The sequence below is a fragment of the Mytilus edulis genome, chromosome 14 (assembly GCF_963676685.1).
Source record: "Mytilus edulis chromosome 14, xbMytEdul2.2, whole genome shotgun sequence".
In the NCBI taxonomy this organism is placed as follows: domain Eukaryota; kingdom Metazoa; phylum Mollusca; class Bivalvia; order Mytilida; family Mytilidae; genus Mytilus; species Mytilus edulis.
The window spans coordinates 33,275,905-33,295,934 of NC_092357.1; the positions used below are offsets into that span (position 1 = coordinate 33,275,905).

General features: G+C 32.6%; 2 protein-coding genes across 2 annotated transcripts; one reads left to right on the plus strand and one right to left on the minus strand.

Annotated features, from left to right (window-relative positions):
* Nucleotides 1-321: 321 nt before the first annotated feature.
* On the minus strand, nucleotides 322-16,731 carry LOC139502809 (uncharacterized). Its single transcript, XM_071292393.1, has 9 exons — nucleotides 16,700-16,731; nucleotides 12,723-12,911; nucleotides 10,231-10,315; nucleotides 9,247-9,552; nucleotides 7,744-7,862; nucleotides 5,934-6,114; nucleotides 5,196-5,318; nucleotides 4,313-4,468; nucleotides 322-1,190 (listed from the first exon to the last, which is right to left on the minus strand). The coding sequence occupies exons 3-9, from the start codon at nucleotides 10,301-10,303 to the stop codon at nucleotides 1,177-1,179; spliced, it is 972 nt and encodes a 323-aa protein (XP_071148494.1). The 5' UTR covers nucleotides 10,304-10,315; nucleotides 12,723-12,911; nucleotides 16,700-16,731; the 3' UTR covers nucleotides 322-1,176.
* LOC139503260 (protein starmaker-like) lies at nucleotides 9,561-10,214 on the plus strand (the record flags this gene model as incomplete). Its single annotated transcript, XM_071293021.1, is given in 1 exon segment — nucleotides 9,561-10,214. A coding segment is annotated over 1 exon segment (654 nt), but the record flags the coding sequence as incomplete, so codon positions are not given.
* Nucleotides 16,732-20,030: the final 3,299 nt, after the last annotated feature.

Here is a 20,030-nt window from a genome sequence, read left to right on the forward strand (position 1 = left end):
ACCAAGGTGAGCGACACAGGCTCTTTAGAGCCTCTAGTTAATACAGGAGGGGAAATAACTCTCATATGTAGTGTTCGGACCGCTTTACTTAAAATTATTTTTAAGATCCTAAGGATATAATGAGCAAATTGTGAAATAATTTTGTCGTAATCTTAAACGGTTGAAAAGGAGATTTGTACACAGTGTTTGGGGAGATAACTCTTACAATAAATAGGGTTCGGCTTATTATGGCCAGTTTCAAAATTGTACTAATTGTTCGATATCATACGCAAACAAACTTATTGACATCTTGCGAAACAAAAAAGCATCGTCCGAAAAAAGTGGCAGAAGAAGAAAAAAGTTATAATAATCAAAACAAAAACAAAAGGTTTTTCTAAAGAAAAGTGGCAATACCCAGTAAGTCAGTACTTGAAACTCTTACCACAACAAAAACAGTATCATAGGTTACACAGTACAAACAAAGGTATAACACAATATCTTGAATTATCAACGACTGCTTACATCTTTTGAAACAAATTCTTATCTAAACTCGATCATTCTTATCATACAAATGTCTGAGAGTAACCAAATGACAACGAAAAGTATGGATTTACCGTGGCAACATGTTATCTTCATTCTGCAATGTTAATGATGTAATTTTGTCTACGCTGATGCTCAATTTCTAACACTCAGTTATATTTTTTAAATGTTTTCTTCTGTTCGTATAGTTGCCTGTACTTTTTCGACTTGTGATGTTTCATCGTCTTTTTCTGGAATAACTCATATTTAAAAAAAACATTTAAAACATTTAAAGGCATGTTCCATATAATCCATTTTTCTTGCAGTTTTTATTCCCCATTTAAGGGCATTATGTTTTCTAGTCTGTGCGTTTGTTCGTCCGTTCGTCTGTTTGTCCGTTCGCCGTTCGTCCGTTCGTCTCGCTTCAGGTTAAACATTTTGGTCGAGGTAGTTTTTTATGAAGCTGAAGTCCAATCAACTTGAAACTTAGTATACATGTGTCCTTTGATGTGATCTTTCTAATGTGAATGCCAAAATTAGAGATTTTCCCAATGTTCACGGTCCACTGAACATTGAAAATGATAGTGCGAATGGAGCATCCGTGTACTGGGGACACATTCTTGTTATTTTTATTTTCTTTATCCTTTCAAATATTTCTGTATTGTCTTGTTGTTAATTTCAAACTACCACTTCTATAATCAAAATACATCAGAAATGTATTATTTGGTATAGATAGAATAGTCGATTTGTAAACATACATGTCAGAAACCAACTTCAAATGTAACTATTGTATGTAGATAATGCATGAGGAAAAACAAATCAGTTTTCACTTTATTATTGTAACCTTGTATAAATGACATATTTTCATCCCTGAAATAAGTCTGCAAAGAAATGAAGTAATGTATACATTGCTTTTAAATCGCAGTAAAATCATCTAATAGAATACCAATTTGATTTGAGTAAGTGATTCATATGTTGAAAATTACATTAAATCTAATTTTTTCTGCTTAATATAAAACTGATTGAAAAGCATAATCGACAAATGATCGATGCTGTACGTGTTGTATTCTTATTTCCATTTGCAACCTTTGACACAATCTTTGATGGCACAATTTCATGACACGACGTATCAGTGATTGCAATAAAATGGTTTATTAAAATGTTTAGGAAAGGAGACTGAAACAACTGCTTCTCTTTTTCAGTTAGAAATAACTGTTTAGGGAACACACCAAAAGTTAAATGTAGGGTATAAAACAGATGCACTAACGTTAAAATTTGATTTTGAAAAATATCGATCAACTGGTATGTGCACTTAGAGTCAATAATTACTTGTTTGATTGTAAATAATAAAACGTCCAAACAAAACATAGGTACATGTTCAGGAGGCAAGCAGTTTAATATTACATACAATAGATAAGCCATGAATGAAAAGCATGACGTTTGGACTGCCAATGGAATATGAGAGTGAATTGGAAAGGGATAAACAATCCGTCTTTACGTACGTACGATACCAATAACTAGTTGTTGAAAGGTTTCTTAACATATAAAGATCTTTGAACTCCTTTAAAACGGGGCCTCACATCACATTTTCAAATTCCGACTCGGCATTGCTTTAATGCATTAAAAAATATACTAGTGATCGAAATTATTTGAAAATGCACTACAACCAGTAAATACCAGCATTTTCTATATGGCTTCTTTTGGCAATTGCAAAAATCGTTGTTGTTTTTCTAATACTTGATTTTAAATAACCGATTATTTGAATATATTCATTGTTTGATAGATATTTAGCTTAAATATTCGAAAGGGGCTATTTTACATTGGAAATTTAAGAACTTATAAAAGTGTGTCCACTACAAGTGGTAATGACAAATGTCATTATTACGGTCATGAGTGTACTTTATTTATGTATGTGCCTGTCCCAAGTCAGGGGCCTGTAAATTCAGTGCATGGTTGTCGTTTGTTTATGTGTTACATATTTGTTTTTCGTTCATTTTACTTACATAATTAAGGCCGTTAGTTTTTTGTTTGGATTGTTTTACATTGTCTTATCGGAGCCTTTTATAGCTGACTATGCGGTATGGGTTTTGCTCATTGTTGAAGGCCGTACGGTGACCTATAATTGTCAATGTCTGTGTCATTTTTGTCTTTTGTGGATAGTTGTCTCATTGGCAATCATACCACTTTTCTTTTGTATATAACATGATCTCTGTAAATGTTTTGTTTAAAAAAAAAGTCCAGTAAATTTGTATGACGTTCAATCATTTGATACATAGATTTAGTCTTATGTTACTGTTTCAAAATTACCATTGAGTTATGGTTCTAACATAGAAAACATTTGATGTTTTGTTTTTTAATTTTGCGACTTCATTAAATGTGTTATTTAAGTGTTATGAAAAATTAAGTGTAATCAATGCGTTAATGGAACTCATGATTACAATATTTGTATTTATTCCTTTTGCACAGCAGCAAACACTTGATAACAATAGTCGCAATGCAATCACAAATAGGAAGTCTAGCTTTGAATAAAGTATCGCTGATGGATAATACAGACAATACAATTTTTAGCTTTCTCCATCTGATAAGTTTCGGCTTTTTCAACTGCTTTTATAGTTCGTTCTTATGTTGTACTGTTATACCACTGTCCCAGGTTAGGGGAGGGTTGGGATCCTGCTAACATGTTTAACAGCGCCACATTATTTATGTATATGCCTGTCCCAAGTCAGGAGACTGTAATTCAGGGGTTGTCGTTTTTTTCTGTGTTACATAATTGTTTTTCGTTTATTTTCTTTTATATAAATAAGGCCTTTAGTTTTCACGTTTAAATTGTTTTACATTGTCTTATCGGGGCCTTTTATAGATGACTATGCGGTATGAGCTTTGCTCATTGTTGAAGGCCGTACGGTGACCTAAAGTTGTCAATGTCTGTGTCATTTTGGTCTCTTGGGACAGATGTCTCATTGGCAATCATACCACATCTTCTTTTTATATAACAAAACAATATTTGTATTTCTGTGGAGCGTTTTATGATATGTTCATGCCTAAATTGATACTCCTATACTTCTGTACTTATAGTTATATTTTTCAAACAATTTACAGAATATCAACTGCTTGTTGTTTAGTTATGTTATTATTACATACAATTTAATTGATAGTTCGTTAAATTTTAAGATATCACGACCTTATTTGGACCATAGGTAGAACTCGTTATGATGTATTACAATCGAGGCTGAAAAGAATTCCATCATATCTTATGAGAGTTATATCCCCTTGAAGCAATTTCTTTTATTTGCATTTTTCCCAAAAAGTATTAAACATGTTAAAGATAGAATTGATTTGAAAACTGCAACATTTAAAGGAAGAAATGGCAATGTTAATGAACATATACAATCATTACGTTGTTAACCCTTATAAGGAGTTCTTCCCTTGAAAAAGTATACACATTTTTCAAAACTTTTATTTTGAGAACCGGAAATCGTAGAGACCTGGGACCTACACCGAAAATCTTAAGTTCATGTGACTTTCAATTTGCAACCAAGATCAAAGGTCACCCAGTGCCAAAAATAATTACGCTGCAATTTCAAGCGTGCATATTAAGAAAACGATAAGAGTTTGCTGCATACATACTGTGTATAAAATGTCCCTGTCGACGAGCTCCACATTTTATACATTAAGCTAAAAAATGTCCGACCGTCTTTTCAAAAGTTACATCAGCATTTTAATTATAAAACATAGACATCTACTGTCATAACATTGGAACGCCGATGTCTTTATGAAATAGCATTTGTACATGTAGATCGAAGAGCACACTTACTGTTTAAATCAGTAGGGAGAAAAGGTTTTTGTTGTTCATACATAATTGCCTTTCCTAGTTGTAATGAATTAAAGTTATCATCAAGTTTGGTGTTATCTGTGATAGCCATATCGCAGCTTCTTGAACCTTTCCGTTTTTCAATATTTATGGCTTTTCCTGAAAACCATTTTTTATCTTGTGTAAAATGACGTATGCAATGTCAACATTCATTATGCTGTCAATGGAATACTATAGGCAAAACAAAATGAATCAAAAGAGATATTGTAATCCAATGTCAAAACCAACCGTTACTATTCATGGGGCAACACACAGGTAGGTGTATTTATGTTCTTTGTAAATAACGTTATACTTTTGTTGTTTTTTGTATAAAATATATTCAAATATACACGGCAAACAAGCTTAGCATTGTAACAGACTGTCTCAAAAGGCAATGAATGCATTTTTACATTTGGTTTCGGTTTCGAATGGTCGGGTCTGTTTTTACTAACTTTGTGACTTTATTGTTTCCTATTTATCATTATAATATCTATGAGAAATAAATTTTTAATAATCTGAGAGCATTTCCATAATGCCCTATAATTTTTTGTCTGATTGAAAAACTTTGTTTGCATAAGCTGCGCACATGTAAAACGGTTAATATGCCAATAACTATAACCAAGGTAATATTATTCATGTTATGAAAGTAATGTATTTACATTGGGAAAACTCCTCTCAATACCATAGTGTCATGATATGTTTGCGTTCCAATATGTCATACAATGTATGAACAATATATATTTTCAAATTTCTTACACATGTTACATAACATCCAACGCATAATTTATATATAAATATTCGGCATTGCATTACACAAAACTTAGCAATATAAAAAGCATGACATTACCTGTTTGTTCTTTTAGTTTTCGCTTTCTCAGGAATTTCCAAAACATCAGAAATGCACTACCTATCACCATGATGAGGACAATCAACAACCCAACCAACATCTCTTTATTCGTCGTTGTTTCACCTGTGGAGTATAATCGAAATCAAAATTGCTATAGTAAACGTATTTCAATGAAAATTGTGTGTCGATTGCTAAAACAATATCTTAACTAATACATAGTATACTGATTATAGGAACAGGGTATTTTCTGTTAACTTGAAAACACAGCACACACACTCCACCGACGGCTGACTACAATCAAGCTGTTATTCATATTGAATGTTTTTATCACGTATAACCACGGATATTTCTCAATTGTAGAATGAAACGTGTCACTTAATTTCTACTTACTAAGATGTCATGACTGGAATGGTGCCTGATACATATTTTGATATGCTTAAGCTTCCGAAGCTCCGACAAAAAAAAATCAAGTCTTGCGATAGCCATAGTTTTTGTTGCCGAGTCATTATGTCTGTATATATTGAATAGTAGATATTTGGTTTTTTTTATGACTTTCAGAATTTCTAGTTTTCAATATGACATTTGCTTTGAAGTTGGAAATTAACAATGTTAACCTAAAACCGAGGAGTATTTAGTGGAAAGTGCGATATCCAAGTTGATCAATACATATAAACACAACAAGGCTGGACCCTTTTTTTTTTAAAAGTAATGCATGGACTGTGAAGAATCATATCTTACTTTTTATTTTACACATAACTGTCTTTTCAACTGGTATATGATATTTGATTATGAATCGACATGTAACTTCCAAGTCATCATTGCAATTCGTCAAATTTGGTAATGCCGTGAGCAAATACACTTCATAATAGATGTCATCTCGTTTTATCAACTTCACAGTTTTAAAGGGTATATCTGTACCCTACAAGATTACAATTTATAGTATTTATCCTTCTTTTTCATAACTATTTAAAACAATTCATGCATTATTACTGACACAGGGAAAACGCTAACTTAAAACAAACAAAAAAACAGCCAGAAAATAAATAAACAGATTATATATATACAGTATAGATATATTTGATGCGTCAATTATTATGTTCATCATCATATAAACAGTTTGTTATTTGTTATACTGAAATAGAACGTCACGGAGTTAAAAAGGATAGCTACAATCATGTATCATTGATATGGTCATAATTTTTTGAATAAACTTTACATTTTTGAAATACTAAGTATTTTCTACCTCATACGAGTAAGAGGTTTATTTATATTTCTGTAGCTATAAAACCTGGTTCAATCCACCATTTTCTACATACGAAAATGTCTTTACCAAGTCAGGAATAGGACAGTTGTTCCATACTTTTGATGTGTTTGCGCTGTTGATTTACACAATAACACATTTTTATTAACCAATGTTCAAATTAATGAATGCAAGCAGATACTAATATAAGAAAATGTAAAGCAATTCAAACGAGCAAACTAAAAGCCTTATTTAAGTAAAAAAAAAAAATGAACGGAAAACAAATATGTAACACATGAACAAACAACCACTAAATTTACAGGCTCATAACTTGGGACAGGCACAAACAAAAATAATGTGGCGGAGTTTAACATGTTAGCGGGATCTCAACCCTCCCCCTAACATTGGACAGTGGTATACCAGTACAACATATATCGTGTACTTGGCTGGGGAACTAAGGTAAGCGCAAGTAACGAGAGACGAATAAACTGTTTCTCAAATCAATTTTTATTACATCTCCATGCTACTGCATTGGCAAACGACAACTCAAAGTAATGATAATAGCTAAACCATGTTCCACGTTTTCCGAAATGATAGTATAAATTGTGTGAGACAGTCCTGATAACCAGAAGACCCAAAATAAGAATATAACACATAAGAACGAACTATAAAAATCAGTTGAAAAAGGCTTAACTCATTATAAGTAGCGTTTTTGTTTACCGATTGATGAAAGCATTATTGACAGATTGAACTACAGTGTTGATTAGGCAACCTTCAAGAATAAGTTTATTTGAAGGATTGATAAGTTTACACCTATTGTTTCTGAATAACCAAGTACATATCTAAGAGTACTCGCAGTTACTCAGTGCAAATAATCAAATACCAACTAAAAAACAAATATGTATCTAGGATTAAAATAAAAATCAGTACACTTCAAATGGATCTGAATTGTTATGGTATTTAAATAAATTATTTTATATTGTCAATGTATCACACGTTCAATACATGTAGATGCATAAAATGTAGAACATATTATGAAAAATAAAAACACACTGATAAAACTCTTAAAGTTTATTAGTAGAAAAACCTAAATTCGTATATTATAAAAAATAAAAATTTGTAACAATTTTTCAGTGATTTACTCATAAATATAAAAAATTGAGTCAAGATAATAACTGAATGCAACGTGTACTTTTTAAAACATTCCGACAAAAAAGAACATTTTTCCAACGAAAATGTAAAACTTTATATGGCAACCACCGACCGATGAATTGAAGTACATTTGTATATCTATATAAACAATCTGACCCTTATGGTTATCGTGCAGTTTGGAATCGGGTAAACCTTTTTAAAATGCACCTGTATTGTGGGGATTCCATCAGATGCGTTTGTATAGACTGTAGCTCTTGTGGCTTTCGCTGGTGGATCTGAATTGTTATGCAATGCAAACAAAAGATTGATACCTTCGAACTCAGCTCATATACATAGTAAAAAAATATGTTAAATTGGCGGCTATCGATAAAAAAAGCATAGCATATAACATGTATAAATATATAACTTATCCCATTAAGCGAATTCAGCTATACATTTAATTTATTTAAGGAAGTAAAAAATCAACATGTCATCAGTGACAAATCTTATGCGAAATTTAATTCAATGTCAATTAAGTATTTTGAATTATTTTGGTCAGAAGCAGTTTCTGTTTGTGCGAAGCTGTGTTACGCATCTGTCCTCTTTGGCATTAATTGCACGAAGATCTAGACTCGGAGATGAACCTGTATCGAAGTCCACGAAGCTCAATATATATATATATATATATATATATGTTTGGTTTCACGATATTACAGTTGCATTGGTTCGAATCCCGGCGGGGGAAGAACAAATAATTTGCGAAAGCAAATTTACAGATCTAACATTGTTGGGTTGATGTTTAGACGAGCTGTATATACATAATGTACACAGCCATGTATCACCATCATTGATGGCGATCCGATGGATAAATCTGTTGTAGAGTTATCACTGACTCAGACGTACTTATAAATATAATTATTTTCTGTGACTGTATCTTACATTAATTTGATTGATCCTTTACTATATATAATTGAGCTGATTTGTAACAATAACATCTCCATGCCTTATATATCATGTACTGTAGTACGCCGCTAGAAAACTGACTAGGAAAAGTAACACACAGCCTCTGAAAGCTTTATTTTGAAGCCCAGGTGTTCGTGTGGTCTAGCGGGACGGCTGTAGTGCAGGCGATTTGGTGTCACGATATCTTAGTAGCATGGGTTCGAATCCCGGCGAGGGAAGAACAAAAATTTGCGAAAGCAACAGATCTAACATTGTTGGGTTGATGTTTAGAAGAGTTGTATATATATATATATATATATATATATATAAATCAGTCTTTCATTGGTTGCCTTGTACTTCAGCTGGAGATTGCAATAACAATATGAGTCTTCTTGCAAAAGGTTGTTTGTTTCTCTCTGATTATTTCAAGAGACTGCGATAACAAACGGGACAGATTGATGCATTAAAAACTAACAATTAATCAGGTAAAAAATCCTTAATCATTTAATCTGGTTCGTCAAGTAGTAGTATAACATAAAAAACAGAAGTAACTTGCCGACAATAGAACATGCAAATATGGTTTCATTTTTTTCATTACAACAAAATGATTTAACAATAGTAATACATTTTTTAACTTTGACCTCAAACGTAAGTCTTACTTACAAATACATACTATTCGTCTTTAAAGCATTCGGATATATACATGACGTTTCTTTCTTTTATGATGTTTACACTTACTTTCAAAATTATGTTCGGAAATTTCCAGCTTCTTTGTGTGTGTATCAAAACCATAACGACACTGGTATTTGCACAGAAGGTCTGACTCTGTTACATTATTGATCTTCAATTCAAATTGATTTCCATTTAGTTTAACCTCTCTATATTTTTCAGGATTTATTGGATGGCCATTGCAGCAGATGAGTTCAGACCCTTTTGTCCACTGTCTAATTAGTCCCCCGTTGATGGAATCTACTCCGGTAACAGTACACAGTAACGAAAGAGTCTCTCCTATACGTATAACATCTGGTTGAAATGTCCATGACACTACAATTATGAAAAAAATTGACGACAACCACGATGATGACAGTGATAATGAGGATGATGATAATAGGAAGGAGGTTGATGATGATGTTGCAGATGACAACAAGGAAGGCAATGACAATGACAATGATAACGACGATGAGGAGGATGAGAACAAGAGGGCTGATGATAAGGAAGGAGACAAAGATAATGACAATGCTGACGACGACGACGACGACGACGACGACGACAACGACGAAGATAATGATGACTATGAGAATGAGGAGTCTGAAGATGGCGATTATGCGGACGACAATGATGATGACTATGAGAACGAGGAGGCTGAAGATGACGTTGATGAGGACGACAATGATGATGACTTTGAGAACGAGAAGGCAGAAGATGACGATGATGACTATGAGAACGAGGAGGCTGAAGATGACGATCATTAGGACGACGACGACAATGATGACGACGATGATAACGATGTCGACGATGACGACGACGACTATGGCGATGACGACGACGATGATGATGATGATGATGATGATGATGATGATGATGATGATGATGATGATGATGATGATGATGATGATGATGATGATGATGATGATGATGATGATGATGATGATGATGATGATGATGATGATGATGATGATGATGATGATGATGATGATGATTTACAAAATCAATTATACTCACCCTTTGTATACACTATTGCTATACTTTCATACCATACAAATATTGTGATAATTTGGGCATATAATTTTACCATTGTGTGTTCAACCTAAAAATATATGAAATGTACAAAAGCATGGTAAACAACTTGCTTAAAAGCAAATTAAATGTGTTGTGTAATAGTTTTATATGAGCCCGAGTGTATATTATATGGTATTTACAGTATCACACCTCTATATAATCCCTCGAACATACCTCTAGGGATAGTATTAGGGTCTTGTCTAGGTTAATACAGATGGATATTGAAAATGACATATGATTATCTCTATTTAACAATTAGTAATACAAAAATACTGGCTTGATGGATTAAGATAGATTTTGTAGATGTTGGCTCGATGGATAAGATATATTTTGTAGATGTAGGCTTGATGGATTAAGAAATATTTTGTAGATGTTGGCTCGATGGATTAAGATATATTTTGTAGATGTTGGCTTGATGGATTAAGATATATTTTGTAGATGTTGGCTTGATGGATTAAGATAGATTTTGTAGATGTTGGCTCGGTGGATTTAGATAAATTTTGAAGATGTTGGCTTGATGGATTAAGATATACTTTGTAGATGTTGGCTTGATGGATAAAGATATATTTTGTAGATGTTGGCTTGGTGGATTAAGATATATTTTGTAGATGTTGGCTCGATGGATTAAGATTGATTTTGTAGATGTTGGCTTGATGGATTAAGATATATTTTGTAGATGTTAGCTCGATGGATTAAGATAGATTTTGTAGATGTTGGCTTGATGGATTAAGAAATATTTTGTAGATGTTGGCTCGATGGAGTAAGATATATTTTGTAGATGTTGGCTCGATGGATTAAGATATATTTTGTAAATGTTGGCTCGATGGATAGAGATAGATTTTGTAGATTTTTACCTTTAATTTTGTCACGGAAACAATATAAGGTATATATAGTCTAAAAAAACAACTTCCTAATCAAAATTTGAACATCAACAAGAGTCGGGGATAAATTAGCAAAATAACATAGTTTAATAGTCTTACAAATGTACGATCATAATGGCTTATAAGTCGCTTTTGATTAGTAAGTTTACTGACGCAAAATACCTATTGAAATTGTTGATATTTGATAAAAAGAATACATGTACATTGTATTTAATCACTCTTTTAATACAATTTTTATCGCGTCATCGGACTTCTCTCATTCTAACATTTGAATGTAATCAATGGAAAATGTTCTAATATTTAAAAGTGTTTGAGAGGACAAGGACAACTCTTTCTGTATAAATGTGTGATACGCAGTCGTTTTAAATGATTAAATTAAAGAAAAAGAGTTCAAAAGATTTTTTTTTCTCTCAGTAATATTTTTAATGTTAGGGAGTATTCTTAAATCGTACAAACTAAGGCAGAAGGTCTAGATTGTAAATACAATCAATTAATGACAGAACATGTCAATGAATAAATGCAATTTACTATGTTAACAGATTTTCATTTAAATGAATACATTTACGTGAATTTATATGGTACATTATAGTAATTGAATTTTCACATTGGTGTACTAATAGTTTTAATTAATTTTAACTTATATTTAATTTTACTAAGCGTATTTGTATTTTTTTTCTTTTTTTTTAAAGAATGTTGTGTGTTGTAAATGTATCAGAAATACATGTTAATCAACATGCTATTGTTATGCGTTTACTTTTCTACTAGAAGTAAAGGGGGAGGGTTGAGATCTCATAAACATGTTTAACCCCGCCGAATTTTTGCGCCTGTCCCAAGTCAGGAGCCTCTGGCCTTTGTTAGTCTTGTATTATTTTAATTTTAGTTTCTTGTGTACAAATTGGAAATTAGTATGGCGTTCATTATCACTGAACTAGTATACATTTGTTTAGGGGCCAGCTGAAGGATGCCTCCGGGTGCGGGAATTTCTCGCTACATTGAAGACCTTCTGCTGTTGTTTTTTCTATGGTCGGATTGTTGTCTCATTTAAACATTCCCAATTTCCAGTCTCAATTTTAATCAACCTCACTTGTTTTCGTTTTCCTAGTCCGAAATTCAATTATTTTAATAAAGCTATGATTTTTCTCTTAAAAGTCCATATAAAGGTTTTATGAAATCGATAGTAGTGCAATTTACTGAATTAGACGGGCATTTCGACAATTATTATTCTTAATGTCTCTTCAATGATGCTCAGGGCCAAGACTTAGTTCTTAAACATTGAAAATTAAGGGGACCAAAGATGTTAAACAAAATTTAGAGAAGACATTATACTTAGACATAAATTCGATAACCTTTCATCATTATAAAACAAAACACATATCTTCCTACATAATTAAAATGATATTTTTAAACGTACTTAATTATTTTTTTTAATTTGCCTTTCGTGTAATGGATTCTTACCTAGATGGAGCGGTGCCTAAAACAAAATCACAGAAAAAAAGATAACAACGCAAAAGTTGACCAAATGCTTCTTCTGTTTCAGAAAATCTTAAAACTTACCTCGATGTTGAGATTCTTTTATTTTCCGTTTCATATAATCGCAAGAATGTTATTGGATACGGTCCGTGTACTGATTGAATAAGCTATTAGAAATGCAGGCATTTATAATTGTATTATCTGTGTTTCGTCTAAATCCCTAATATCATTACAAAGTAAACATATCAAGCGTTTGTTGTAGTTTGTCACCATCTGTAAGAACGAATACAACTTTAGCATCTCTTAATCTACGTTATAGTTCATGCATGTTGTATACACAATGTAGTTACGATAAGAACATACTTAGCTAGTAGCGGTAACGTTATCTCCAGTTATATAGAATATAATATTATGACTACGTACATACATTACATGTACATAAAATTCATATTTCGCCAAAATGTTCAACAAGGACCATATAGAAATATCAGCTGCTTAATAGAATAAATATAAGAGAACAGGCAAATAATTCATTCAGAATACCTCAAAAAATATATATACATTTTTGAAGGGTATATGGCGAATACAAAATATATATGCGAAATGTTCTTTAGATATTATCAAGAAAATTCTTTTCAGAATGTGTCCATATTTATTTTTTCAGCCCAAAATACAAGTGAGAAACATGTAGAAATAAAAGTTATCAGGAATGGCAATGTTCACTTTAATACGGAAGCCGATAAGGGCCATTAAAAAAAAAATAATTGTGTCGTTATTACGACATAGCATGTCGTAATTTCGACATAACATGTCGTTATTACGACATCGCTATGTCGTAATTTTGACATAACATGTCGTTATAACGACATCGCTATGTCGTAATTTCGACATATCATGTCGTAATAACGACATCACTATGTCGTTTTAACGACATAGCTATGTCGTAATAACGACATCGCTATATTTAAAAGAATATGTATTATGATTGGCAAGAGACTAAATGACAAAGAAATTAACAATTATACGTCATCATAATGTCCCCGATAATTATAAAAGCCCCCGCATGGTCAGCTATAAAAGAGGGAAGAAAGCTACCAGAGGGAGAGTCCCCGAAATGCTGTGTGGCAGACAGTGTTATTATTCAATTATTAGCTCCCTTGGTAAAACTCCAAATTTCATATTTAATGTATTCTATTGTTAAATAAATTACATGAAGCTTAATAAGTATATATTTGTTAATTGCATAGCTTTTGCTATTTGAATTCATTGGTTAAAGATAACTTAAAGGGTAAACATTATTATATCGATTTCCACAACTCGAGGTAATTTTTTGATAAAATGACATCACAAAACGAACAGAACCAGAATCAACCAACAATATAAAAAACCGAATAAAACTTGCAAAAATTAATCGAAGTCAAAGACCCTCTTCGACGTCGCATTTTAAGTGTAACGTGTTGTAGGAATATCGTGCCCGAAGTTTGAAAGTAGCATTAGAGCAATTGATACTATAATTCACCATTATAACAAGAAGCCATGTAGTATGCGCTTATTTTTAGAGAGATGGAATGCTTAGCTGGCAGGTTAGGCTCGCATATTCACATAGTATTATCAACCTAATCTGTCGGTATAGCCTTTTGGTCAAAGTTACTTTATTGATATCAATTGGTTTTTTTTAAATATATAAGTTTCTCACTGAAGGTGTTCAAAGAAGGTATCCAAAGATTTTGCGACGATGCAAATATTAAACTTTACGATATAAATAAATATCTTTAACCAATGAATTCAAATAGCAAAACCTATGCAATTAACAAATATATACTTATTAAGCTTCATGTAAATTATTTAACAATAAAATGCATTAAATATGAAATTTGGAGTTTTACCAAGGGAGCTAATAATTGAATAATAACACGGTCTGCAACACAGCATTTCGGGGACTCTCCCTCTGGTATCTTTCCTCCCTCTTTTATAGCTGACTTTGCGGGGGCTTTTCTAATTCTTTGGGGCATTATGATGACGTATAGTTGTTAATATCTGTGTCATTTAGTCTCTTGGCAATCATAATACATATTCTTTCATATATAGCGATGTCGTTATTACGACATAAGCGATGTCGTTATAACGACATAGTGATGTCGTTATTACGAGATAGCGATGTCGTTTTAACGACATGTTATGTCGAAATTACAACAAAGCGATGTCGTAATAACGACATGTTATGTCGAAATTACGACATGCTATGTCGTTATTACGACATAAAATATTTTTTTTGAATGGCCCTTATCGGCTTCCGTACTTTCATCTATGAGTGAGTTAACTTCTATCATTTTTAGAGGAGTGTAAGTGAACTTTTTTTGTTATTACACAATTCCGATAATGACTGCTTGCCATAAGTAAAAGAATAAATGCACAGAGCTTAGACCAGAGCTCTTAAGTCTGCGTACAAAGCAAATATTAAAATATATCTCTGAGTTCGGTGTTGTTTTTGTTTTGGAAAAAAGGGGGGAGTTGTTGATAACCAAAGCTCCAAATTAACTCTGACACATACTCTACCCTACCACAATAAAACTACTAAGCATAATCATAAATAAAATTATGGTTCGCTATAGGTATAGAACCACTAATTCAGGCCCGGTCGGAAAGAGCATACAAGAAAGTAATACATTTAAAAAAAAATAGTTCCTACGCATAACTGCATCTATGTCAGTAGTGGGGATTTGGGTAGTTTTAATATCAAATGGATGCTTGGGAACTTGGGATCACTACAAACCTCTTGTTGAAAGTTTCATTTGAATAATGAAGAAGCATATGAAATGTTGAAAAGGAGTACACATTTGGCCTGTTTTTCAGATCAAAAGTTCTTGTTGTTGTACTATCAAATTTCCGGGAACCAGTACGCTCTATTATGCAATTAAAAGTATGATGATTTTTTCAGCACAAGTCGGGATAAGGTACAGTTTTGACATGAAATAACTGCCCCTTTTATTTAAATTAAAACAAAGTAGCCATTAATGCTTGAAATTGCAGTATTTAACACAGAAAGCAATGGGGCTATATGAATTAGTGGTTTTATACTTACAAATGTAAACTTGAGGTAAAGGAAAGGATGCTACAAAAAGAAATAACGATGTTTAAGTGTATTAACGAAGAAACGATATTTTGTAAGGACTTCATGCCAATTTGATGAATCGAACCTTTTCAAACTGATCTTCAACATGTTTTATATCACTGTTGATTTTGCGCGCAAATGTAATGGTAATGCGAGCAAACGTAATGCACCGAATAAATTATGTTTAATAATTAGTGTTTTAGAAAGAAAAAGCCCTAAATTGCATGGAGTATGGATATGTTTAAATTCAGAAATCAACATCAATCAGGGGTGGTGTTCTCGAAAGTTTCCTAAGATTCGTCCTAAGATACATCTTAGGACCAATTTTAGGATGGACTTAAGACCAACTTAGGACACTCTTAAGTTGTGTCTCGAAGCTATCTCAGTCGAATCTTATGTTAGGACGTCCTAAACATATCCTAAGTCGAAATTTTAAATCGTTATTATAATGACGAAATTATTTAATAAAATTGTTTACGAATTTTATAATAACATGTACAGAATTAAATGCATAATTACCAATGTAATTATTTAAAAAGAAGATTGTTATTTAAACTGGAAAACAATGTGTTTTGAAATGAGAATTAAATTTGTAGTGTAATCGTATCGTGAAACACAAAGTTCAAAGTTTAAAATCATGCACAATTTCTTTATACACGAGTTAATAACCGATGATGCGTTTCATTTCATGTCCATTTTCACGTAAAATAATGAGCAAAAAGTGAAATCCAAACTTTATAACACTAGGATCAAGATAGGATGCTCTTAAGACACCTTATTGGGTGTCCTAAAGTTAGGACGAAAAATGAGATATATCATAAGTTAAGAGAGCTTCGAGAACACGACTTAGGTCAAAGACTTGTCATAAGATAGACTTAGGACACGTCCTAATCCTAAGATAGCTTCGAGAACACCACCCCAGGTTCTTTAATAATTACTGTATACGTACCTACAAGTTGATTTTACGTTCAGTCTTAAAACACTATCGATTTGGGTAACATATGGAGCATGTATTACATATAACGAAGTCACATCAATATTATACTATACTATCATAATATTGATTGGTTTTATGTTTGTTAAAATAAAATGATCGTGAAAGATTAAGTTACAAGTATTACGGTATGATTGTTAAATTTTGATATGAGATCGTGAAGGAAGTCGTAACGAATCACATGCACGGTCAAATAAATAATCTAAGGACTTGTTTATTGAAGTTTAAGAACACATTTTGAAAAGAAAAAAATATGTTTGTCAAAATAGTTCAACATTATGATCAATTTCTTGGAAAATAGGATTGGAGTTAATATTAAAGCGACATCAACCCGACAAAAGAGCAGAAAACAGCCAAAGGCCACCAATGGGTCTTCAATAAAACGAGAACATCCATCGCTAGAAGACGGGCCTCAGATAGCCCTCAAACAACAAAGTTTCAGTTAAAATGGACATCACACTACACTCCAACACATATACAGCGGCGGATCCAGCCATTTTAGAAAGAAAGGTTCCCAACCCTGGACGTAGGAGGTGGGCGGGGGGGGGGGGGGGGGGGGTGGTCCAACCACATGTCCCCATTCAAATGCATTGAGCGTCCCAAAAAAGGGGGGTCCAACCACATGTCCCCATTCAAATGCATTGAGCGTCCCAAAAAAGGGGGGTCCAACCCCCGGAACCCCAACCTGCCCCTCCCATGGATCCGCCACTGATATATCAAAATTGAACTGAAATAAAATTAAAACTTACAAGATAAACATATGCGGGGTTCAACATGATTTGTGAGAACTCAACCCTTTACATCTAGCCTGTATTTAACACCTTACCTTGGCTTCTGTTTTGTTGATAGGTAAATACGTTTTGATAAAGTTTTATGCATGAAGTGAACATTATGTATTGATGATAAATAAATAATAAAAAAAACAAGGCTCTGTTGATTTTCATAGATAGAATCAGCAAATTAATGTACCGTAGCATATGCATTTATGCGTTATCATGTTTTAAACTACAGTACTGTATATTTTATAAACTACTTATAAATAAAAATGTTACGCTTCACATGCAGGCTATGTGGTTTTGGGACATGCATCAGGAATTTAAGTTTAGAATTCGTATACGTTTGTTTCAGTATGTTAACTCACAAGAACCCTGGCAAATAAAGTAATCATTTACAGATTATACACAAGTAAATAATACTGATGAAGTCTTGAAGTTCTCCACAATACAATATAAATTCAAAGCAACAATTTGTAAATCATAACAAATATTGTGTTGTTATACGGCAACGAATTAAATGTTAAAAACAATGACCACTTTGTATTTCCTCGAAATGATTAACATATTAATATAAATGAAGTGTAAAAATTGTATTTAAAGGATTTCTGGATTTAATTTACGTTATTTTAAGTAAATATTTAAGGTTTTTTTACAAATTCTTAATAACATAGTTTGCGGATTTAATGGCGTTGAGTTTGATTGAAGAATACATTTTACAAGTTTTTACAAGTTTACCAGTTTATTACAAAATTATCAATATTAATACACTCAGGCACATATTGTGTGCAACAAGAGCAGCATTATGTAGTATACACAAAAAAAGTGCTCAATAAATATTACAAATAAAAAATACAGATTTATCCATCGGATCGCCATCAATAATGGTGATACATGGCTGTGTACATAATGTATATACAACTCGTCTAAACATCAACCCAATAATGTTAGATATGTAAATTTGCTTTCGCAAATTTTGTGTTCTTCTCTTGCCGGGATTCGAACCCATGCTACTGAGATATCGTGACACCAAATCGCCTGCACTGTAGCGGTCCTGCTAGACCACACGAACACCTGGGCTTCAAATAATAAAGCATGCGGTGGCCGTGTGTTACCTTTCCTCGACAGTTTTAATCTAGCGACGTACTACAGTACATGATATATAAGGCATTGAGATGTTATAGTTACAGATTAGCTAAATTATCTATAGAAAAGGATCCTACAAATTAATGAAAGATACAGTCACAGAAAATAATTATATTTAAAAGTACGTCTGAATCAGTGACAACTCTACAACAGATGTATCCATCGGATCACCAGCAATGATGGTACATGTAGTGTCGGTAATGTACTTGTGGAGAGGGCTTACATAGGCTATGCCTGTTGCCCAATCCAATTCAATGTATTTGAATAAAATATTGTTTAAACTAATGATGGTGATTCATGGCTGTGTACATTATGTAAATACAACTCGTCTTAACATCAACCCAACAAGGTTAGTTCTGTGTTCTTCCCTCGCCGGGATTCGAACCCATGCTACTGAGATATCGTGACATCAAATCGCCTGCACTTCAGCCGTCCCGCTAGACCACACTACTACCTGGGCTTCAAATAATAAAGCTTCGGTGGCCGTGTGTTACCTTTCCTCGTGAGTTTTAATCTAGTGGCGTATTACATTACATGATTTATAAGGCATGGAGATGTTATTGTTACAGATCAACTAAATTATCTATAGTAAAGGATCCTACAAATTAATGCACGATACAGTCACAGAAAATAATTATATTTATAAGTACGTCTGAGTCAGTGACAACTCTACAACAGATTTATCCATCGGATCACCAGCAATGATGGTGATACATGGCTGTGTACACTATGCATATACGACTAGTCTGAACGAAGTTTATTTTTGTTATTTTGTTTTATTTTATAAATATTGAATAAATGTTCAATAAAAAAATGTATTATTTGTGAGATTTAACAAGGAAATAAATGCCTAGATTTAGGAAACAGACTTTAATTGTTAAAAAAAAATCAATGGCCTGTATTCATATATGCAATGTCATGTGCATAATATTTGACACATCAGGATGACAACTTGGAAAATATGCTAGCCAGGATGTAACAAAAATGATACCAAGTGTTACTTTACAAACTTAAATGACATTTTTTTAGTTAACACTTAAGCTTAAAAGTATAAGAAATAAACTAGGGATTTTCGAAATAAAATTTAGTGTAGGTATGTACTTGTTCCCCCCTTCCTCTTCCTTATGCTACGTTAGTGCATACACGTTCCAATTTAAGATATTATTTATCATTTAAATCAGCTATAATTGATTTTTTTTAAATCCTCAAAATTACATCTTTAAGGATAATAAAGGATACGGATACTCATTAAATCTTGCAGATGTTTTCTATTCCCTTAGTCCATTATCTATAATATGATCAAAATGAAAATTTTAAGTTTATTTTCATTTTTCATCAGAGGGAAAATGCATATGTTCACTTGTAAA